Source organism: Poecilia reticulata, linkage group LG13 (assembly GCF_000633615.1).
Source record: "Poecilia reticulata strain Guanapo linkage group LG13, Guppy_female_1.0+MT, whole genome shotgun sequence".
NCBI classification, from domain to species: Eukaryota; Metazoa; Chordata; class Actinopteri; order Cyprinodontiformes; family Poeciliidae; genus Poecilia; species Poecilia reticulata.
In genome coordinates this window covers 15,828,642-15,851,704 of record NC_024343.1, presented here as the reverse complement: position 1 = coordinate 15,851,704, position 23,063 = coordinate 15,828,642, and the positions used below count along the sequence as shown (strand labels likewise).

The 23,063-nt window shown below is 39.5% G+C and overlaps 1 protein-coding gene across 6 annotated transcripts in view; it reads left to right on the top strand.

Moving 5' to 3' along the window:
• arhgef12a (Rho guanine nucleotide exchange factor (GEF) 12a) overlaps positions 1–23,045 on the top strand; it is a 55,281-nt gene extending 32,236 nt beyond the window's left edge. For 3 of the 6 annotated variants that reach the window (XM_017308380.1, XM_008425657.2, XM_008425654.2), the window contains 29 exons: positions 883–948; positions 4,653–4,751; positions 6,672–6,721; positions 6,943–7,000; positions 7,123–7,295; positions 7,529–7,606; positions 8,293–8,412; positions 8,800–8,907; positions 9,412–9,537; positions 10,941–11,042; positions 11,177–11,287; positions 11,371–11,469; positions 11,707–11,749; positions 11,877–11,982; positions 12,136–12,273; positions 13,358–13,390; positions 14,000–14,114; positions 14,199–14,298; positions 16,185–16,379; positions 17,832–17,973; positions 18,055–18,087; positions 18,179–18,330; positions 19,690–19,836; positions 19,926–20,011; positions 20,877–21,002; positions 21,109–21,223; positions 22,435–22,535; positions 22,725–22,802; positions 22,955–23,045. In XM_017308380.1, coding sequence (XP_017163869.1) covers positions 883–948; positions 4,653–4,751; positions 6,672–6,721; positions 6,943–7,000; positions 7,123–7,295; positions 7,529–7,606; positions 8,293–8,412; positions 8,800–8,907; positions 9,412–9,537; positions 10,941–11,042; positions 11,177–11,287; positions 11,371–11,469; positions 11,707–11,749; positions 11,877–11,982; positions 12,136–12,273; positions 13,358–13,390; positions 14,000–14,114; positions 14,199–14,298; positions 16,185–16,379; positions 17,832–17,973; positions 18,055–18,087; positions 18,179–18,330; positions 19,690–19,836; positions 19,926–20,011; positions 20,877–21,002; positions 21,109–21,223; positions 22,435–22,535; positions 22,725–22,802; positions 22,955–23,041 — 2,987 coding nt within the window. In that variant the 3' untranslated portion in view covers positions 23,042–23,045. The remainder of the gene's footprint in view (positions 1–882; positions 949–4,652; positions 4,752–6,671; positions 6,722–6,942; positions 7,001–7,122; positions 7,296–7,528; positions 7,607–8,292; positions 8,413–8,799; positions 8,908–9,411; positions 9,538–10,940; positions 11,043–11,176; positions 11,288–11,370; positions 11,470–11,706; positions 11,750–11,876; positions 11,983–12,135; positions 12,274–13,357; positions 13,391–13,999; positions 14,115–14,198; positions 14,299–16,184; positions 16,380–17,831; positions 17,974–18,054; positions 18,088–18,178; positions 18,331–19,689; positions 19,837–19,925; positions 20,012–20,876; positions 21,003–21,108; positions 21,224–22,434; positions 22,536–22,724; positions 22,803–22,954) is intronic. The other 3 variants (XM_008425656.2, XM_008425658.2, XM_017308381.1) reach the window with 3 other exon arrangements.
• Positions 23,046–23,063: the final 18 nt, after the last annotated feature.

The following is a 23,063-nucleotide window of genomic DNA, read 5'->3' as shown; positions in this document are numbered from 1 at the left end:
AAATCAGTCCGGTGCAATATTGTGACTTTTCCCTCAGGTCTCGTTATCAGCCGGGGCAGAACGACGAAGGATCTGATTAAGGCTTTTGTATTCAAAACAAAACAGAAAATCCTCTGTAGCACATGGTGGCTTATCTCTTTGTCATGCAGCCGTACAAACACTACTGTTTTTTTTTTGTTGTTTTGTTTTGTTTTCCTCAACAAGATACGCTCTTCACCACATATTGTTTTGTGTCGCTGCAAATAAATTTATATGATTTCCAGTGGCAGTTACCGCCATGTCTGAAATGACCACCACAGACGGGGAGGATAGAAGCTATATTTATTTGAAATCTACACTGACTTGTTCCCCTTTATCTAAAAAAAAAACAAAACAAAAAAAACCACTTTTGAATTCATTGTACATTTTAGCATGTTTGCATGCTGTAGGTTTCTGCTTGTCTATGTTGTATGTGCATGTTGCATAAACTGTTCTCTTGCTTTCGGCTGATTTATCACAATTTTTTAAATGGTTTGGATATGTAGTCATGGGCAGTAGATAGAATACAACATCACACAGATGTGGACTCTTGTGATTTATATCTTCAAATTTAAAACCCTTCATTGGTTGTGGTCTTTTCTCCAAACTAATGACTTTCATTTAACCCCTTAACTGTCATGAGGATACCGACGTCCTCATGCACTCATTGACTTAAGTGTAAGTCAATGGGTGACAGTTGAGGGGTGCTGCCCTTTCTGTTCATTTAGTTTTTCTTCTCCCATGATTGTTTCTTCCTCATGATTTTCTCTTTCCTGTTTTGTGTTTCCTTCTCATGTGTTGGTTGTCGTTTATTTTTGTTTACGTGTTTGTGCGCTGCTGGCTTCTGGTGGGGGCTGTGAGCAGAAGCTCTGGTGGTGGAGAAGAGTGGCAACAACAGTGTGCTTGCAGAGGGGAAGCCTGAATCCTGTGGTAAGACGTTTCGTGGTGCGATCGCCGGCATTAACGTCCTGGTGTGAAGTTGTCGATAGAAAATGACGAATGGCCGGGCTAAAATGTGAATTTTAGCCTGCGTGATGCAAAGTCTGGATCTGGGCACCAAATCAAGGGGATAAGCCGGAGAGATAAGTTACATAAGCGTGCAATTTACAGACTTTGTAAGCAAAAAACATTGAGAATTATGCCAGAAAGTGAATAATAAGTATTTTATTGAAAGATATGCAGCTAAAATATTTTTATGTTTGACCTATATGTTGTTGTTTCCTAGGCATGGGAACGTATAAGATTCTTCACAGTCACGGCAGTAATGTCCGTGGTACCTCAGTTCTTATTGAAGGGACTTTGAAACATTAGATTGGTTCGACGGGAGAACTGAACAATTTTGAAATTGTGACTTTTAAAAACTTAATAAGTTGACCCATTCGATGAGTTAGAATATTACTGAAAAGTCCATTTATTTCAGGAACTTTCAACTCTAAGTAAAACACATTATATAGATAAATGACACACACAGGGATGTTTGAAAGCCTTTATTTCTGGTAAGTAGGATTTTCCACTTCCAGGCAATGAATAGATGGCATTTCAAATTAGAGTATTTTATCAGACCAATTAAACTGGTGAACAGGATGATTGTAAACACTTAATTATTAATACAAGAGCCATGTCACTATGGATTCTGAATGTTTTTAATAGTTTATTCTTGGATCAGTTAAACCTTTATTGAATATATTATTACTAGAAATTGTTAATGCCTTAGAAAAATGGGCTTTATATATATTTTTTCCCAGTACGTTGATGTTTTAAAATCTATCATACCCTTCCTGTGGTTTAAAGTCCTTTCAATGAAATGCTAGCGAAGATGACATCCCAATTAATTAAGCTCGATATGAGCTTACTGGTGTTGAGCAGAACGGCAAAAAGGTGTGATACTCTCCACGATAAGCAGTTAAAACTAATAAAATGTGCTCATTTTATATATTTTTTTCGGTCAGATAAGAATAATCAAATGTTAAAGCAAACATTTTTCCTACTATAATAATAATAAATACTGTAATATTTAATTTCTGGTTTGAATGACAAAACACTCTGTGAACCTAAAAGTCTGGTATTTTTTTAGTCAAGTTGGTCAGACCGTGAGATTCTCATCTTGACCCGTGGCCGGTATAAAACTAAGCTCATGGTTGGTGTGACGCCTCAGTTCCTGAATCCTCGCTAACGGGGTCATTATGGGGCGCCGTCGTCCTCGCGGTGTCAGTGCTGCTGTAGCTCTGCTCGACTGCCCTCTCATGCCTGTCGCATCAGTTGGGAGTTTGTTTCAACACTGCAATGGCCCACACAGTCAGTTAATTTGAGATTTCTAATCAAATGACTCATAGCAATAGCCTGAAGTTATATAAAGCCCACTGACAGAACACATTGTTAAAGCTGCTGTCAGACGGAGCGGTCCGCAGTGACAACGTTTCAGTTGCTTTCTAGAAAGCATGATCAAGATAACACATTCCTGTCATTATTAGGACAGCGTAGGTGTGTCTTGTCTGTTTTTGCTTCTTCCCTTGCTTCAGCGACCATACAAATCAAACTTCAGGGATTCATCGCAAGCAAAAAATAATATACGGGTTTCATTTGCCTCAGTTTTAGATGTAAGGAAAAGTGCCTGAATTTTGTGAGCCGCGCATTATTGATTTTGGTTCCTTTCCTTTGGCGTTGTGATGCCGAAAGCACCTCGGCTGCATTTAAAGGTCAGTCTGTCCCTCAGAGGATATTCCCATGTGTTTCAGTGAAGGGTGCCGATTACATATGAGTTGAGCGTTTGAATAATGCATGAGCTCAGATGGTTTAACCTGAGCAGTAATTACAAGGCCACTCTCAAATCCCTCACTGCCATTGTTCATGCCACCTGAAGATTTTGAACATTTCAGCGAAAGATAGAAAATCAGATCTAAAGGCAGATTCACACCAGCTCTGTTCCCCCAACGGCTTTATCCGCTTCCCTGACACCCCTGCCCTCTCATCCCCTCCCATCCCCCTGCTCTTTCAGATCTACCTAACCTTCTTTTCCACCAGCCACCACCCCCTCCCCCCCAGACTGTGCCATTTGGCTCCCTAGCCTGCCTCCCTTATAAGAGCTGCTGCTGCTGGCCCCTCCAATTTCCAACCCCCCATCTAACCCTTTTTTGGTGAACATATTTATTGCCGTTGCTGAATTGACCATAAAATCTACTGGAAGAAATAAGTTATCATGTTTAACGTCTGCTTCTTAAAAGGTGTACGAAGGTTTGTTGTTTTAAGAGTAATTGTTTTATTTTGTATTTTTTAACAACTGTGTTCTCATTAGCTTTCTGGTTAGTCTGACTCTTGTCATCCACACGAGATAAGCTCCTTTCGCTGTGGTCACAAAACAAAGCAAGAAATGAAAAACCTGTCAAGTAACGTTCCTATTTTGATCTTTCTGATCTCAGGATGCGGTTCCTTGTGTTAAAACCCTTTGAACTTGGTGACATTCTTTTACTTGCAGTCACAGACCTCATCATATTTAACGATTACTGACGTGACCAACACAAAGTAAAATAATGTGAAGTGGAAAGAAGAATCTAAAATGTGTTCTGTGCATTTATATGCCTCCTCCTTTACTGTGATATCCATTAATAAAATTCAAGGCAGCCAGTTGCTTTCAAGCACCATCCAGGTAAGAAAATAGGAATTGACCTTTGGCCAACTTAACCTCAGTATAACACAAACTGTTCTGTTAGTGAACAAACGTCATCACTAAGTCCCAAACAGTTAATGGCCTCAGACTGAGGCCAATGTCCGCACTTCTGAAGGACAGTTACCTTAAACATACAGCCAAAGTTAAAATGCAGTGATTTACATCCAGCCATCTTTATGTGGCAGAATGTCCAGGTCAAAGCCCAGAGCTAAATCTAATTGAAAATTTGTGGCCGAAATGTCAAAATATATCCCAGCTGACTGAGCCTTAGCTAATATGCAAAGAAGAATTAGGTACATGTGCAAAAACGATAAAAATAGAAACCAAGGAGAATTGCTAAAATTGCTTCTGCAAACTGAATACATGCATTCCACGCATGCCAGAATTTTATTTGTTTGAAAAAAAAAAAGAACATTATATATCATTTTCATTCAACTTATTCCATAATTAGACAATATTAAAATAAAACGTCACAAAAGTTAAGTGAGCTATTGCCATGTTACCATAACACATAAAGTATTATTTGCATCAAGCAATCTTTACTGTTTCCATTTCAAGATTCTTAATGTATGTTCTAACAGCAGCTGTTTAAAGGCATTATTCACATCTATCAGCTTCATAGCTTCTTTCTCTTGACCATTCTGGTTACACAAATTTCCCTTTGAGACTGCTTTCAGTGTGACTAATGGGGTAGGAGGAACAAACAAATTCTGGTATTTTTTTAAATTTTATTATTTACATGTAGGGATGTGAAACTCAAACTACATCAACTTTCTGTTTAGTTAAGCTTAAAATGTTAAAGAAAACTTTGGTAATTTTAAATTAAATCATGAACGAGAACATACGACTTGTAGTGTATTCCTCTGTCACAGTGTTTGTTTTTTTCTAACTTCAAAGTGCCATCTTTTATCTACTTCCTAGTCTTTATGTACTTACTGTATTGTGTTTTCTGTCCTGTCTCACTTTACAGGTCTGGTCCAGCGATGTGTGATCATTCAGAAAGATGAAAATGGCTTTGGGCTTACTGTCAGCGGTGACAACCCTGTGTTTGTGCAGCTGGTCAAAGAAGGTAGAGTGGAGTGTGTAGCTCTTTAAAAACGAAGAAAAACCAGATGTTGCAATGAAAACTCCTGGTCTGAGCTGTCACAGAAGAGATATGGGTTCCTTTTTATGCCTAGACATCAGGTTCACAAAGCTTCTCGCGAACTTGTATAAAATATCGATACCTGGAATGATTGATGTGATTCTTAAAATGTATCTGATTCCACACTCAATGGAGCAGTAAGCTATATGTTCTGCACAGTAGTGTCAGTGTAGCTGCAGCTTGTTCTTAGTGAAGGTAGTTAGTCACTGCAGTGCCTGTAGAAAGTGATGTAGTTCTGTTGTCAGGTTTCTAAAAACATCACATGAGCTGTGCAGCTGTGGACAGAAAAAGAAGAAGAGGGAACTCTTTTTGGGCTTTTGTTGCACGGTCATCAATGCTTTTTGAGCTGCTGTATGTGCTCCTGTTTATTAGACGATACAGAACGCGGTCTTACCCAGGCCTATTTATAAAGATGCATACATATGTAGAGTCGGCGTACTTGTGTGGAATATGTGTCTTCTTGGTTTTGTGCTTTATGCGGAACTGCCTTCGGTTATTTACTGCGTTTTAATTGATCGTGTTTCTTTGTCTCTCTCTGAAACAAAGAAACACGCATTTGGTGTTTGTCCAACTGTGTGAATAAATGTCCCTGATGAGTCATATGCTAACCATTGCCCTCCACCTTCTCTTCAATTCATCTCATATGTTTTTCTTCAGATTTTTGGTCTGTGAGTATATCTGTTAATGAACGTCAGCCTTTTCATGTTTTGAACCATTTCTGTGTTGATTTGGATGTAGGTTTTGAGTCCTTGTCCCGCTAAAACGTATGACGGCAAACATTCAGTTTTCTGGCAGAATTCACCAGATTTGCACCAGCAAGAGGCCCACAGCAACCCCGGTCCTCCACCTTACCAAAACAGTGGTGCTTCGTCACATGCCCATCTGTTCTTTAGTGCCAAACTCACCTGGAATGTTTTGTTGCTGAAAAGCAGAGTCTTAGTTTCAAAATGCCCATGTTTACATTTGTGATGACAGGATAGCAAAGCATTTTTTCCTATTATACCTTCCAGACAACCTGTTAGCATGTAGATAGCGTCTAATGGAGACTCGCTCATCAACGTCACTCATTGTAGCAGTTCTCTGACGCTGCATGTTGGATATTCACCTTCCTAGCTCCTCACTGAGTGGAGAAGATGGTTTTGTTGTTTGTTTAGTCTTGTGGCCATTCATTAAGAGAAATGGGGCTTTAACCTGGGTTTATAATCTTGGAAAACAGGGAGTCGTGAAGTACTAATTACATTTATAGAAACTCACCTTCAAAGAATAAATGTATTATTTGATGTACAAACAAAACAATTAGACGATAAGGCAATGTAAAGAGAACAGTTTAAAAAGCTGGTCTCTGGCCCTCCTTATTATCAGGTGTGCGGTTAAGCTAAGACCAACAACATTTAGTAAGCAAGTACTGTGGAAATATAACAATAGATAATAGCTGTTTGTAATGGTCGAATGTTTACCCACAGCCTTTTTAGGACCTTTGCTGCAGTTAATGGCCACTGCCAAGCCTTGTTGGTTGTTTTTTTTGGATTTACAAACTACACTAGCTTTGCCCTGCTGAGTATAGTCAGACGTGGCTCCTATAATAACCCGTCTCTTGCCTAAATCCCCTTGTTTGGGGTGGAGCTGTGAAACAGGTCCTACTTGTAATATAACTACTATTATGGTCTTCCAAAAGAGGCCCTTTGCCACATCTGGTCTACCAAGACAATATGAAATATTTTGCCGTATAGAAATATCTACAATTTAACCAGGAAGATGTATTTGTTATTTTCCTTCGAAAATTGTTGTGCTTCTGTTCTCCCTCTCGAGTCGAATCATTGCTTCTTTCTCCTTTGTTCTTGCCAGATGGGGCTGCAATGCGGGCAGGTGTTCAGACGGGAGACAGGATCATCAAGGTAACGTGATTTAAAGAAACAGAAGATAAACCCCAAGTGTCACAATGTCGGCGCTGTAAAGTGGCGGTATGCCTCCACCTGCTGGACATGAAGTGTCATCTGCTGCCCGCTTTCAGAGAATATTTCACTGTCAAACATTTCGGCTTGGCTTTGCTTTTAATGTTTTGGGTTTTTTTTCTCTCTCTTTCATTTCTAATCATTATGCTTCTGTTGTCTTCCAGGTTAACGGGACCCTTGTCACACATTCTAACCACACAGAAGTGGTGAAACTTATCAAATGTTAGTTCCTCTGGACACATACCAAAAAAAACAAACAACAAAAACAAACAAAATAAAACACATTTATAAACAGAATAAAGCTGAAGATGAGATTGTGTAATTCGTCTGTCTTGCTGTTCTAGCGGGCTCCTATGTGGCGCTCACGGTTTTGGGGCGCCCCCCAGGACTAGCCCAGATCCCGTTGCCTGAAGCAGAGCCTGACATCTTGGGTGTTAGCTTATCCTCTCCAAACTCTCCAGCAACAGAGCGCCCCTACAGTCCTCAGGACCGCCTCTCCCCCTTCCAACCGTCATGGGTACGAAAGATATCTAATGTATTGTCACTCTATTACCTCGCTGACAAAAATTACTTGCAGATTCTGCATCTATATCCAATCTCTCAGTTATAACGCAGCATCTCTATTGATGTGTTAAATCTTTAGAATGTTTGTCATGTCTGCCTTTGTGTGTTCCTCGCGTAAACCTATAGCACTGGTTGCACTGAGTAAGCAGAATTAGGCTAATCGATTACCACCTTTGCCACCCTCAGGAAGAAAACGGCAGTGCGTGCAACCAGAGGACTGACGTCTTGCAAAAGAAGCTCTCAAAAGAGCAGCAGGATCTACAGGTTTGCATAATAATGGCTGCTATCTACTGTGTTTTACCTTAAAACTTGGCGTCTCCTTGGTAATGAGCTGCTCTTCTTGACTTTTAGCTCCATTTGTGTATAAAGCCTCTGTTAGAAATGTCGCAACCTAATAATTTCTCAAGATTACTTGTTCTATGCCCATTCAAGTAGAACGAGAACCTCGAGCGTAAAGCCAGAGCTAGAACGAAGTGATTTGAATCAAAGCATTTCTATGTGCTCGGATGGCCTAGTCAAAGTCTATGCCTGAATCCAATTGTATAGAATTACAAGTTCATGGTCACAGACAGTATCCATTCAGTCTGAGTGAGTTTAAGCAAAAAAAATAATAAAAAATGACTGAAGTTTGAAGAGAAGCTGGAGTTGTAGGAAAATGTGGTTCTGCAGAACCATGACTCATGGGGGGGTAAATTAAAAAGCATGACACATTTTTAAAAAATATATATTTTTAGTTGTAATAAAAACTGTGAAAACCACGTATTCCGTTCCTTCCTCTTCATAATTATGTTCTGCTTTGCACCATATAGATTCATGCGATTATCACGCGTGACAATTGGAAGAAGTTGCGTGGTTATTTCTTGAGGGTTTTGTACGTGCGTGTTCGCCTGTTTGTGCGTAAACACCTGAAACCTGCCGTTTGTTTTGATTGCTCTTGTCACGTCGTCTAGGCAATGAAAGAGGAGTACAGCAGGAACCCCTCCCCCAAACTACTGAAGGACATCCAGGAAGCTAAAAAACACATTCCTCAGCTGCAGGGTCAGCTCTTAAAGTCCACCGAAACAACACAGGTACCGGCTTTCATATTTGGCCCAGAAAACAGGAAATTACTGACACAGATCTACCAGATATATCCCAGCAATCTTTGTATAATTTTTTTTTTGTGTAGCACATTCGGGGATCATTCCAGACATCCTAATCTCATCAAAGGATTAAGCTTCCTCTGTGGGAAGCCACTCTTTTGTGTCTGCATGGCAGAGAGTTTTGCATCTCTCGTGCTATTTAAAACTGTTTCTGGATGCTGCATGCCAGTTACATTTCATTAAACCAGATTCTGGAAATGTAATAAACCTCACCATTTTACTCATTAGATTGCTCACAGTAACGTGTTACACTCTTTGGATGGTGACCAGCTTTTGACTGTTGAAAATTGTAACAAGTTTCGCATGGATCTGCAGGAGGCTGTTTCAGGTGGCGATGCAGACGACAGTAGCACGTACGAGACGGACCGCACGCACACCCCTAAAGCAGACAATAGCACAGATCTGTCCTGGAGCAGCACTCCCGTAAGTACCGACTTTCATTCATGATGCTTAAACACTCGTCATGTTTACAGAGTAATTGAAATGCATGCATCGACTTTTCTTTCGCGTGTTGGTTTGACAGAAAACAAGATAAAATGTGTTATTGGAGGGGTGGCTATTATGCAAAATCAATTGTTTGAGCTTTACATTATGTTGTAATGTTATTCTCTCATACTGCGAGTTTTGCTCTTAAGAACAGTCGTTAATGGCATAATGTGGAGTGTCTTCTTAAAAAGACAAGAGGCCAATTTCAAGGCATCAAATTAGTCAAATTTTTTTTTTAGTCCTGTTTGATTTATGCAACATTTTAACAACAACTGAAGGTGACACAGTTACTTTATTGTGCTACAAAATGGCACTATGTGCCTGGAAGACAACTTTAACCAGTTGCAGTATTTTGCAACTGTATTTTTTCTGTGTTTTATTATTCCTTCAGTAAATACGGATTGCTTAAAAATGCTTCATTATTTTCCATCTTGTTTCCAGATATTTAGACCAGCGACTCCAGAAAGTCATTGTCCAAAAGAGCTCTCCTACCCCAGCCCAAAGAGCACACCCCGAAACAGCTTCAACTCCTGCCACTCCCCAGAGACGGAGGACACCACTGACCTGGTGACTGAACTGTCCACTAATCCGTACACATACAGTTAACCTGCTTTACTTGTTTACAAAACAGTTTTGATTTGTTTTAGAGACCTTATATGACAAGGTTCACCCAACTAGCTGTAGATTTGTGGTGAAGTCAGACAGTTTGAATGTAGCTCTTTACTTTCATTGTTCAACCAACTTTTTGCCATGTGCTGCACCCCTTGCCAAAAAGCTGGATCCTCAGTATGACCCTCATCCCGCTGGAAACCTTACCAAATCCTTTCAAAACTGCAGTCAGATAGACCAGCTTTCGTCTCAGCCGACCTTAAAACTGTCCTCCTGAAGGCATTTGGCCTGTATGTGTGGACTACTGCAAACTGAATGTGTTCATTTTTGAGCAGCTTTTTTTTTCTTCTCAGTTGTCTCAGTTGGTTCGTGGTGTCTGGCTTCACCGAAGGCAGTGACTGACGCTGGTGTTTTTAGCAGGCTCTAGTTCATGATAGGCCTGTGGTTCCTGGTTGTTGAACAATGTCATTTTGTGTTAGTTGGACAGTTTGAGTCAGATGTTTGTAACTTGAACACAATAAATTTTTCCAACAAGGCAGTGATACGTAGCACAAATTAAAACTACGTTTGGAAAAGATAACGCAAAAATAATATTAAGCTTATGGAATGGGCCTGAGTAAAATCCTCTTTAAAAAAATGTATTGACTGTGATCAGGTCTTTGTAAAGAAGTAAAGCAACCAGTTTAAAGGAACTTCACCTGTTTTATTTTTAAAGAATAGTGGTTAAATGTCCAATGAGGATTATAGCAGAACATTGCTAATGGCAGTACAAAATATCTCTCTTCAGACTGATAATGCCCATTTATCCAACTATGGCTATGCTTGTACATAAGCCTGAACAATATTAGAAAGTCTTACGATTGAAGTAATATTGGTATTTATTGACAATGATGAGATCCGTTGCGATAGATGCCTATTTTCTTCTTTTCTTCTGTGGCCTTTAGCATTTTGGATATTGTCATTAGTGTCCAGTGTGAGCGCCTACTTCCACGACACTGTCCAAATATTACATTAGCACATGAAATGCAAGTTTATGACCTTTAACATATATTAGCTAACAATTGCTGCATTTTAAATAGTGCTTTGCATTATAAATATTGCTGAGACTAACATTGGAATGTTGTATTTGCAATACATTTTAGCAGACTTGATCCTGTACATATTATTTTGACGTGCAATTAGAGAAAATGCAGATTAGATTCAAACTTTTGCAACCAGTTTTTGTGTAACAGCATCATTTTAACCTGGAAGAAGGAGCTAAAAGGAGAATCACGCCTATGATGATGAATGTATGGAAAGTTTTAATGTGGAGAGACTAACATGTTTAATCGTGTTTTTCTTTTTTCTTTCTTTTTTTACAGGACTCTCTGTCACCCCCCGCACTCAGCAGTCCCTCCTCTTCTCGCGTTATCTCGCAAATTATCGGAGCTGAAGACGACTATTTCGGTCGAGACCAAGAGCAGGTGGGCTTTTTTTTTTTTTTTTTTTTTTACAGGCTGCTGCTCACATGAGTGTCGTACATTACAGATGTACTATAAGCACACCCAAACGTACCCTTGCAAAAGCAAGTTTAAAGAAGGACGTGCATGTGTTTCAGACAAACGGCCAGTGCGACAGCTTTAACAGTATTGAGCAGCTCAAGTCTCGTCCGGCTCACCTCGCAGCCTTCCTGCATTATGTCATCTCTCAGTTCGAACCTGCTCCTGTGGTGAGACTCTCTTAAGCACGGTTGTTGTCTGTTTTAATGCAACCTGACGTCCCCTAAATGAATCCTACTGCTCCGGTTCTCAGTTGTGCTACCTCTATACCGAGCTCTACAAGCAGACCAACTCCAAAGAGACCCGACGGGTTTTCATGGACCTCCACACTTTTTTTATGGACCGGGGAGCAGTGAGTCGCTCACGTTGAACATGAGTTACATTTTCACATGAAAGTTGTTGAGTGCTACTGAAATTACTCTTAACATGTTTGTTATTAAATATTTAATAGTTCGATTTTTCTGAATCAGTCACATGTTTGGCCAAACATGACCATAATCTCTGGCAAAACATTTATATCGATTATGGCGCTGACATGTTAAAATGGCATCATTGCAACCAACTGACTTAAAAACATTTTCTGTTGCAGAATTTAAAGGTTCCTGTTCCTGAATCTGTTTCCTCTGATCTTGGTAACTGTCATTGTGCTTATGAAACTTGGTGAAAATTCTGCTTTGTGTGATCATTTTTGTTTGAGTGTGAGTTCTTAACCTTACGTTTAGCGTATTTAAAGAGTTTTCTTTTTTTTTTTCTTGGAAGATCGGCGGCGGACGGAGTTGATACCAGAGGAAATAAATAGGCAACATGTTCAAACGCTGCAGGACTCTCTGCTAGCGGATTTTGAGAAACACCTCGAGGACTTTAGGTAAACCTGGTCGCTCTTGACTGTTGTATTCCTTTCTAACGCGGCAGCTACTTACGTAAACTGTTTTAAAGTTCAAACTGTGAATTGTTGATATCAATGCACAAATATACATTATTTGTGCATTGGTGGGTAAAAATATGTTTTGAATTTCAGGCAGAAGCGCAATATGGGCCTAACGGTGGCTGAAGCTGAGCTGGCCAGACTGGACCAAGAGAGAGTCCGAGATCGCGTCACGCTTGAGCGAGAACGTTCATACGCTGAAAACATCATATCTAAAATAGATGACATTCTGTGAGTCGCTCACTCAGATGAATTTCCGGTCTGACGTTGACATGCAGTCATTAAAAATGATAAATGTAGGTTTTTTAACGATGTGTTTTAGATGTCTTTCTTTCCTAGTTGAAATGATCACAGAACTGAAAAAAAAAAATTAAAAGCTGGAATTTGCTTTTTCTTTTTCATTACAGAGTTTGAAATTAGACATAAAAACTCAAATGTTTGAGCACTAATCTTTGGTTGAGTGCAACCAGCATCAACGCTCTGGCAGTATTCTGGCCAAATATAATCATATTATATCGCCTGCTTTGTGCTTTGCGCGAGGAACCTCTAGTAGAGAGACGGACCCTCATCATGACCCTGCTACCAGTTCAAGTTAGGACTGCCTGAAGTGCAGTTAGGCAGTTTTTTTTTCATCCATCCATGCTACTTCTTGCATGCAGTCTGTATTTAAAGGTTTTATCTCCAAAATGTGATCTCTGTAGAAAGATCTCATAAATTATTGGTGATTTTATTTATTTATTTATTTTTACAAATTAAATTGCCTTATAGGGTTGAGAACTCTGTAAATTTGAGTCAGAGTCTCTAATCTTTAGCTCTCTCGTAAAAAGTGTGCAGAAAGCCTGTCAATCCAAATTAAACTGAAACAAATCGTAGTTCTACTTTCAAAGAGGAACTCCCAGCTTCAGGCAATCCTGATCATTTGCAACAAATTAATAGTCGTTAATAACATCAAGTTGAAGTAACGTTCTAGAACTTTAGCGCTTTTTATGAGAAGATTAGATCAGCATATGCATACATTTGAGAATTGCTGTTTAATTCAGTGGTGGCGTGTATTACGTCAGATCATGCACGGACACCCAAGAATTCTGTCATGACAGAACCCATCGAGTTCATTCATGCAGGATTGTTTCTCCCTTAAAGCATTTGAAGCCTGTAATTGGAATGATGTTTATGCAAAAGATGAGAGCATGCAAACATCTGACTGGAAATGTATCCATACAAATACATTTAGATGAAAAGTCATTGGGATTGTTGAGCAGAAATATACTACCGATGTCTCTTTTTGTTCAATCGTATATTTTTGTTTTCCTTTCAGTTTAACTACTCAGACCACAGAGGAAGACAAATGGTAAGATATCTCATTATCACATGTTTAAAGTATACATTTCTTAATTAAATGAGTATTTGAGAGTTTTATTGTTACTTTTTTTTAAAATGACTGAGTCTCAAACTTAAGAAGTCTTTTAGCCCAGTGACTTCTGTCTTTACACATTTTGATTTTGTTAAATCGGGTATTAAAAGCAGTCTTGGGTTAAATGAACTATGTCAGAAATAGTAATTTGTTAACTTAAGACCATATGTCTGTGATGTTTCTCCCACGGCGACTGAGCAACTCTGACAAATTCCTTTGTGCCATTAAAGCTCCGATTTGCATCTCCCACAGTTTACAAATAAGGCGCCCGGGCAGACTCTTAAAGAGAACATGTAATTTATGCAGTGTGTTTATATTAAATTATTCAAAAGTGTGACTGATTGAAACACTCTCGTTTGATATGCCATATGGTCTCGGCACTGCACAGATGGGTTGTCTAGAAATTGTACGAGGACTGGGGTGACATATGGCACTAGTCACAATATGCATACACGTGCTATTCACAATTAAGCGCTGCCTCTTTTTTTTTTGTTAAACTGCAAATAACAAACTTCTTATTTATTAACTCTTCTTATTTTCCTTTAGCACTACAATACAGTTTGTTATCTATACGTACATGAAGCACCTCGGTGTGAGGGTCAAGGAGCCTCGAAATCTGGAGTCCAAACGGGGTCTGAACCGTCTTTTCCCTAAGATGAAGGTACCACGTGTGCGTCTGGCGTATCAAACATTCTCCTTTACCTTTATCAAGCATGTAACACTTTGTCTCCTCCTCTTCTTTAAGCAGAAAAGTATTAAAGCAGATAAAGAAGTCGATGACAGATTAAAAAAGAAATTTTTAAATCTTGTACCTCAGCGTCGACCCAGCCGCATCGAAGCAGCAGGTAAGTGTTTGATTTTGGGGGTGTGTGTGTTTTGGAGCCTGTCAGATCTAGTTGAAACCATATATAACCATATATATAATTTATTTACTGCTAAATGCCAGAATATTTTTATTTGGAAGTTTACATACATTAAAAAATACGATACCATTTGGTAGATTATGATTTGTATTGCTTTATATTTTTGGCCAGAGTTGCATTGATTTTTTTTTTTTGGACACAATTTTAAAGATGATAGAAAGTGAGAGTCGGATTGGTGTGCAGGTTCTTCTTCAACACATCCCACAGATTCTCAGCATGGTTAAGGTCTGGACTTTGCGATGGCCAATCCATGTGTGAAAATGATGTATCATGCTCTTTTAACTACTCTGGCATAATTTGAGCAGGACAAATTCTGGCATTATTATCTTGGAAATATGCCTGTGATAAAAATCCATTGATGGACTATCCTGGTCATTCAGTATATTCAGGGGGTCTGCAGGCAGATTGTGTGCAGCATAGTGCTGCCTCCACAAGCTTGTAAGGTAGATGCTAGGGATGATGGGTACAGCACTTGATGTGCCTCTCTTCTAACCGTAGCAACCTTCACTCTAGGACAGGATAACTCTGAACTTATCAAATCACACGATCTTCTTCCGTTTCTCCACACTGCAATGCTTGCAAACTGAATCCATCTGTTGTAAGCGGCCTCAGTGATCGGTGGAGTTTTTGAAACTACTCAGCTGTGTTGCACAAATCCCTTCGACAGGCAATATGAAAACAATGGGAAGGTCTAGTTAACATGCTAGACAAAGACAGGTTCTGTGTCCCAGAGAGAACCATGTTTTGATGTGAAAGCCTTAAACATGGTTCTGGAGCAAAAACAAAGTACCTTGTGAATATGCTGACGGAAGCTGATAAGAGAAAGACATTATCCACAGTGAAGAAATTCCTGCGCCAACAGGGGCTGAAAGACACTTGGAGAGCAAAAAGCCATTACTCCAATAGTGACATTAAAAAAAGGGGATTATGTTTTCAAATTGCACTCACAATGGCCTTATACTTTGGAGAGATATTTTGTGGTCTAATAAAACTAAAGTGGAAATACTTGGCCGTAGTAATTATTGTTACATTTGGAAGAAAAGTGAAGATATTTATAAGCCAGTGAAGATCGCCTCAGCTGTGAAGTGCTGTTTAATGGTGTTTTGCTGCAAGAGGGACTGCTGCATTTCACAATACAAGTTTTATTTTATTGTAAGTAAAAAAAAACAACAGAAGCGACATCTCATTGTCGCTTCAATGAGATGTCGCTTCATTGAAGCGACATCTCAAGACAGCAGCGTGACGATCGAAGATCGGGCACTGGCGGCTCTCTAAACTAACAATATCCATCAGCTTTCTGCCAATTTACAATTACAAATTACTGCCTACACATGCACTTTTTGGTCTGGTCATCAAAGAGCCATAGAAAATTTGTGGACATAGCTGAAAAGGTGTGTACATGCAAGACAGTCTAAACAAAAACTAGCTACACCAGTTTAATCAGGAGAAATGGGCTAAAAAAACCAGCAAACTATTGTGAGAAGCTTTTGGGAGGATCACCAAAACATTTGACCCAAATCAGATACGTCAAAGGCAATGCTAAGGACACTTAAGTTATTTTCAGAACGCAAAGAAAGGATGGAAATTATTTTCTTGTTATTTTGGCAGTTAGCAAATAAAGAATTTTGGTAGACCTAACAAACCTAAAACAGGAAAGGCTTATTATGATTCAATTATTATCAGTGGGGAGGAAAAATGGCTATGTAACTCATTAAAACCTGAATGTATTTATCTGGTGTGAGCTGTAAAAAAAAACCAAAAAAAAACTGGCACTCAATATATATTTTTTTCTCTTTTTACAACAAAAGGCAAAAACCCGGAAAATCGCCCCAGGCCTCAGAAACAGCTGTCTCAGCCAACACTAGGAGCGGTTGAGCTAATGGATAGCAGCCGTCTGCGGGGCAGCCAGTCCAGCGAGGGCCCCGAACTCACTCATTCCTTGTCCGTCTCGTCTCCAAGTAACACCACTTACAGTGTGGATGCAAACCGAGACGCTGATTTTGGTGAGCTTTAACATGGCTTATTTAATTAGAATATTAAGGTTGTCGATGTGGGTTTTGCAGCATGTTGGTAGTTTAGTATAATGAAATAACCTTTAATTTTTGGGAAGTTTAATATGTTTAATAGCCTTGTAGCCACTTTATAAAGTGGTCATAGTTTCAACATTCTGCTGTTTATGTCTACGCTATAAGGTGGTGAAGCTACATATATGTACATGCAGAAATATACTCTTTGAAATATACTGCAGGAATAAGCTTGATATAAAGTTAATCATTAACATTTTGCTACACAAATCACCACCAACTGCAAAAGTAGAGTTCAGAACGCAATTAAAAACAGTCAAATTGTTTGTTTCATGACGTCTCTGTTTGCGAAACCAAATTGAATTCCCTTCAAATTGGTGGAATTGTGAACCAATGAACAGATTTCAACTTCGTTATGCTGATTACAACTCCCATTTGTGTTTGGGAAAGGGAGTAAAGCGGTTCCAGAGGCAAAATTAAAAAGCATAATTATCAGGAAGCAAACTCTGAACTGCAGCTTTTACACTTTACAGTTTAGGGTGAGTCACTTCAAACATTTGTGGAACTGCATGGTGCCAATTTTGAGCTGCAGGATTACAACTCTCACTTTATGGCAGCATAACACCATTATGTCAGGATGCCTGCAAAAAAAAAAAAAATCCCACAAAAGGGTGGTGCAGATTATATTTGTGTACTGCATGTTCCAAAAACTGTGTGGGCAAAAGATGTCTGCGTGGGACAGATTAATGCAGCAGGACTCCTGGCAATCTTTATGCAGTTAAAGCAACGTGAAAACCACCGTGACACACACGTGGTTGTTGAGTTGTCGAATAAAGCTGTTCAGAACTTTGTTTTTGATGGATTTTAAACCATTTTTTTCTGGTGTTTTGTACCACTGTATAGAGAAGCACGCTGCTGTCACGGTGGAAAATAAATGAACAATATAATTACCGTGTGACGAAGGGACAGAATTCAGAAACATATTTTCCTCCTCGACAGACGTTTACTCTTGTAACTTTTGCATTGCTCATTTCAAATGAAATGTAGCATCATTGGTATTACCAGTATACTGCCAAGTCCATGTTTTTCAATCTGAGCTTTCTTTTATGGCCACTCTGTCGTCCGACACCATCCAAAATCCTCATTTAAATAGGACGGTCTGCACCACCATGCCGCCTGTAATCAGCTGCATGCACAATTTTTGTAGCTTCATCTCCGTGGGCCCACTTGTGCATACCTTTTTTTTTATCTGGGATCTTTTAAGATCAGACCCTAAGTCTTAACTCCAGTCTGATGACCTCTACCAACCATCTTTGTTGAAATTTCTCCCCTTTCTGTGACCCTTTCGTTGACTAAAAATGAAGTCACTTAAGTCAGCGTACGGTGTAAGCACACTAAACTCTTCAAGCTAAGCTAATGTATGCGGTTCAGTTTCAGGTGGCACTCCAACATCAGCCCCCTCCAGGCTGAGTGACGGCCTTCAGCCTGATCCTCTGGATGGATTAGCATTCCCTGATTCAACTGAGCTTTATCACATGGAGAAGTTACAAGAAGACGACAGAGAAAGCGACAGGTGCGTTTTTATGCATTCTGCATCAGAATCAAGACGATTTCCCGTTTTTGTCATTGATTAATTTAACTAAATCTTTCTCAGGGCTCACGACGGGACACCAAAGGCGGTCAGAAGGTGAGTGCAGCGGATCCGTTTGACTTTGGCGTTTGGGATTAATCTGAAAGGTAAAGGGAGCAATGAAAAGTGACCTTTATTCTCGTCTTAGACTTGAGGCATTGGGTATCGGAGATGTCCAGAGCGAGGACGATCAGGGGACAGACTCTGAGCTCGATCCCCACAACTGGCAGTATCTGGTGGGACGAGAGGTCCTCGCGGGACTCAGGCCTCAAGAGATTAAGAGACAAGAAGTTATAAACGGTGAGTATAAACAGCGTCCATTGGTCCATAAGTCTTCTTCATGTTTGATGTGGTTGGGATTTCACATGCTACCGCAGGGCTCTTTTCACCTCCACTGGACAACTCTTATAAAACCAGATAGTGTGTAAATATAAAGGCAGTATGTGCTTTATGATTTTAAGTCTGCAACCTATCGTCCTTTATTTTCCATATTTATGGGAAGGGCTCACTCAGTTAGCCTCAGCTGAACCCTACAAAATAAAGTTAAAAAAACCGACAGGATTCGTTTTGTCCTAGAATCTGAAAAAAGAAAGCAAGATTAGTCTAAACTCCTTAGCTTTCAAACTAGAAATTCCATCTAGTACATATTTATAATGTCTTTTATAAAGCAACGTTTCTTTGCAATGGAACAATGCTAAATCCAATATCTGAAAATGGAAAGAGATCCAAACACTTGCAGGCACATCGAGACACGCCTTTCGAACTAAACTGATTGGTTGGGATTATTAAAAGAAGCAGCCAAGAAGTCCTTAGGAACTCTGGAGGAGCCAAATAGAGCTACTTCCATAGTGGAAGAATTTGTCGACAAGACAAATATTAGTCGTGCGCACAATAAATCTGGCCTTTGTGGAAAATTATCTAGGAGAAAGTAATTACTGCACTCTTCACTGGCAGACCAGTCATTCCTAATAGCGATACAGTAAGGTGCTCTGGTCTGATGAGGCCAAACTTTGACTGTTTGGTCCAAATTCAAAACACTCTGTGAGAAGGACAGTGAACTTTGAAAACAGCGAGAGAAGCACATTCGTGGCAGCATTGTGCTGTGACGATGCTTTTCTTCAGCGGGGACAGGAAAGCTGAAATGAAGGCAAATGCTTAGCAGTCCTGGAGGAAAACTTATCCGAGGCTCGAGACTGGCTGGCGGGTTTACCTTCAAGCAGCAACGAAAACCCTAAGCAAAAGTTAGACCTAAAAATGGAATGGTTTAGTTTTAATTTTTATAACGTGCCCAACATCCCGTCAAGACTGATGATGAGCTATTTTTGCAACAAAAACAAAAAAAACATCAGTCTGTAGATTTGCAAAGCTGGTGGACAAAACCCAAAAAGCCCGCAGCAGGAAATGGTTCTAGCAAATGACGGACCTGGGAGGATAAATGCACCTTACAGGTACTAATTTGTGAAAAATGCAAATGCCCTGTAACATTGTAATTCCACTTCACAATTATGAACAACCTTGTGTTTGAGTATAACATAAAATCCCAATAAAAGGCATTCAAGTTTATGAAGAAAGAAATAATAATTCAAGAGACATGAATACTTTTGCATGTCAGTATGAGAGTGCACTCACAATACGATCCTCCTCTCATGCCTTCCGCAGAGTTGTTTTATACGGAGCGTGCGCATGTGGGGATGCTGAAGGTTTTGGACGACGTTTTCTACCAGAGGCTTTCCAAAGACGCAATCCTTCCTCCTGCTGACATCAAGAACATCTTCACCAACCTGGAAGAGGTCCTACAGCTGCATGGTACACTCAATAAAGCGACTCCTGTACTCTGTAACTTTAACTCGTAATTTATAATGAGACACTTCAACGATACATTTGTTGACTTTCAGTTTCAATACTTGAGCAAATGGCAGCCATACGGAAGAGAAATGATTCGTTGGTAATAGATCTGAGGGGGGACGACTTGCTCTCGTGGGTGAGTCAAAATGGTTTCTTCTGGCATTGTTTTTTTAAACTGTGGTCACAGCTTGAATGATGTAGCTGAAGCAAACTGTGCACACAAAAACGGGGAATGTTCACATTTGATATTATGCCATTTTTTTTCACACCACAGCCTTCAAAGTCTGCTATGAGCATTATATGTGTCAAACTAATTGAAAGTAAGCCATAATTGTCAAATGGAGAAAAAAAATGGTGTTTACAGTTTACAACTGTTTCAAGTCTTGCCACAGAGTCTGGACTTTGACTGAGCCATTCTAACACTTAAATATGCTTTGATACAATAAAAAAAGAAGTTATTTTGCAGCCTGGAACGGGCTTTTGTTAAGTATTACTCATAAGATCTCATTTAAAAAAGGAACAAAAAAAAGGAGATTTTTATGTATGAATTTTTAGAAAGCCTTGACCTTTACAAATATTATCTACTTTTTATAAAGAAAAAAAACCCAGACAGAAGGAGAGTGAAGAAGGAACACTTTCCTATCTTAGTAACAGGGAATGTTTCCACCATGGAGAACAAATGCAGCCTTGTTTCTTAACGATGTCCGAAGATGGCCCAGATTTGGCTAACATCTACACATCTCAACGTGATATATTTGGTGTGAGGTAGTCAAATATCCAGTGGCAGGCTCGTCCGAATCCCCCCCCCCGCGCCGGGAGATAAGGAGGGCAAACGGTCCCCTGAGGTCTGAGCATCGATCGAGTACCACATTAAAACTTAAGCTGTCCGTGCTCAAAAGGACATAAGTCAGGCCACTTTCTTGGAGTCGGCTGCTCACCTAAAAGATTTCCATTACGAATGCTTCTGACCAACTGAGCTCCTCTTCATCTCCGCCCTGTAGTTCAGTGGTGCCGAGGAGGAGAAGATCAAGCAGGCAGTAGGAACCTTTTGCAGCAACCAGCCGTTTGCGCTGGAGATTATCAAGACCAAGCAGAAGAAAGACTCGAGGTTCACCTCATTCATTCAGGTACTCGTGATGCATCTCACTACATTGTACAGGTTCCCCCCTCCCAACCCCCCCACAATATATTTCACTCTGTAAGGACTCCTGACTTTTATTTGTCCATTTTTAGGAGGCAGAGAGTAACAGACAGTGTCGACGACTGCAGCTAAAAGACATAATTCCTGTTGAGATGCTGCGGCTCACCAAGTACCCCCTGCTGTTAGACAACATTGTCAGATACACAGGTGCAGTCATGCTGATGCAGGTTTTTTTTTTTGTTTGTGTTCTAATTAGGTTCTATTCTGTGGGTTTGTGGGCTGCTTTTTGTCTTTTAACTGGCTTTGGTAATTATTTAATTAACCAAATTGCGGTAACTTTGTTTTGAATAGTTTTGATTAGTTTAATTTGGGATTATTATATTACGTAAAGAACACAAATTGCCAGTTTGGATCAGAAGATTGTTTAGAAAACTGTCAAGTGACGTCCATTGTGCTCTGTCCTGTATCTAGTAAAGCAGTTTCTGTTTTTAGTTTGCAAGTGAAGTCAGAAATGTTCATATTAAGAAAATGTGGCACCAAAAAACTATTTGCAGCTTTTATACTTGAGATCTAATAAGAATTTAACTGAAATGTTTGTATTTAGGCAACAAAAATGGGGTTAAAATTCAGCAACATGTTTGGAAATTTAGGTTTGGAATAGTCAGCTACTGTATGTTGAGATAAAAAGTTCTTACTGTTTCATGACTCTTTATCAATACAATTGATATACTATAGATGACACTAGTGTACTATATATTTGCAGGGTTATTTAGTACTCATTCTGGATAACTGTTTTGATAAATACACCAAACAGGGTTTAACATGTAAAGTTTGATCACCTGAAATATTTCTTGCACCAATTTGTCCAGAAAAATCTGGACAATTCAAGCTTCCTTGAATTGTCCAGATTTTTCTCCTGTCATATTTAAATCAATTAGATTCTTATAAATGGTAAATCCAGCATGAAAAGAAAAACAAGGAAATGTTTCTTTTAAAATTTTAATGCAGTATAAAAAGTGATTAATATTAAAACCCAGCTCTTGAGTTTCAGTAAAGCGGTGATAAATGCCATTTTGTTGCAACACACCGACTATTAATGAAGTACCGAGACTAGAAGACAGATTACCATTATAATGGCCCTGCGGAGTGAGTTCACAGTTCCGGAAATGGGGCACCAATTATTTGGGCCATCGATTTATTCTTAGCACGAGTTTGGGTCTCACACGAGGAGAAAGCCTTAATGATAAAATATGACCAGCTGTTATAGGGGCATAATGCCTCCCGTGCTTTATTATATTTTCTAAGAATTATGTGTCCATTAATACTTCCTGTGTTAATGAACACAGGAAGTATTAATTTGTCCAGAAGCTGCCCGAAGAACCAGAGTCCTCACTGCTTGATGTCATAATGTTTTTCAGACGATCCAGTGGAGAAGCACAAAGTTAAGCAGGCAGCAGATTGCTGTAGAAAGATCCTTAGTCACGTCAACCAGGCTTTAAAAGAGTCTGAGGACAAACAGGTGGGTTTTTGAAATGTGCCATCATGTTAAATTTTCTCCATGCGTTTCCTTTAGATTCCTTATTTGGAGGAAGGAGACAGTAACAACCTCTCTTTTTTTTTTTCTTTTTTTTTTTTTGATTATTCCCCGTACAGCAGTCTTCTTTAGTAAACTCTCTTACTCATCCTATTTTTCTGTGTATTCCTACAGAAATTAGAGGACTACCAGAGAAGATTGGACCTCTCCTCTCTAAAGCAGACAGACAACCCAGTGATCCTCGAGCTAAAGGCGAGAGACATACATAAGTTGTTTTATATGCGCTTGTTTGTCGTCCACCACCACTTGCACTGTGAAACATGCACTGGATAAAACCATGTGAGTAATAGGTCCACAAACCTTAAATCTCACTTATTTATTTTTTTCTGCTGTGCATCCATCAGAACCTGGATTTGACCAAGAAGACACTGATTCACGAGGGCCCTCTATCGTGGAAAATGAACAAGGACAAGACTATTGGTTTGCACTGATTGTTTATATATACAGTGTATA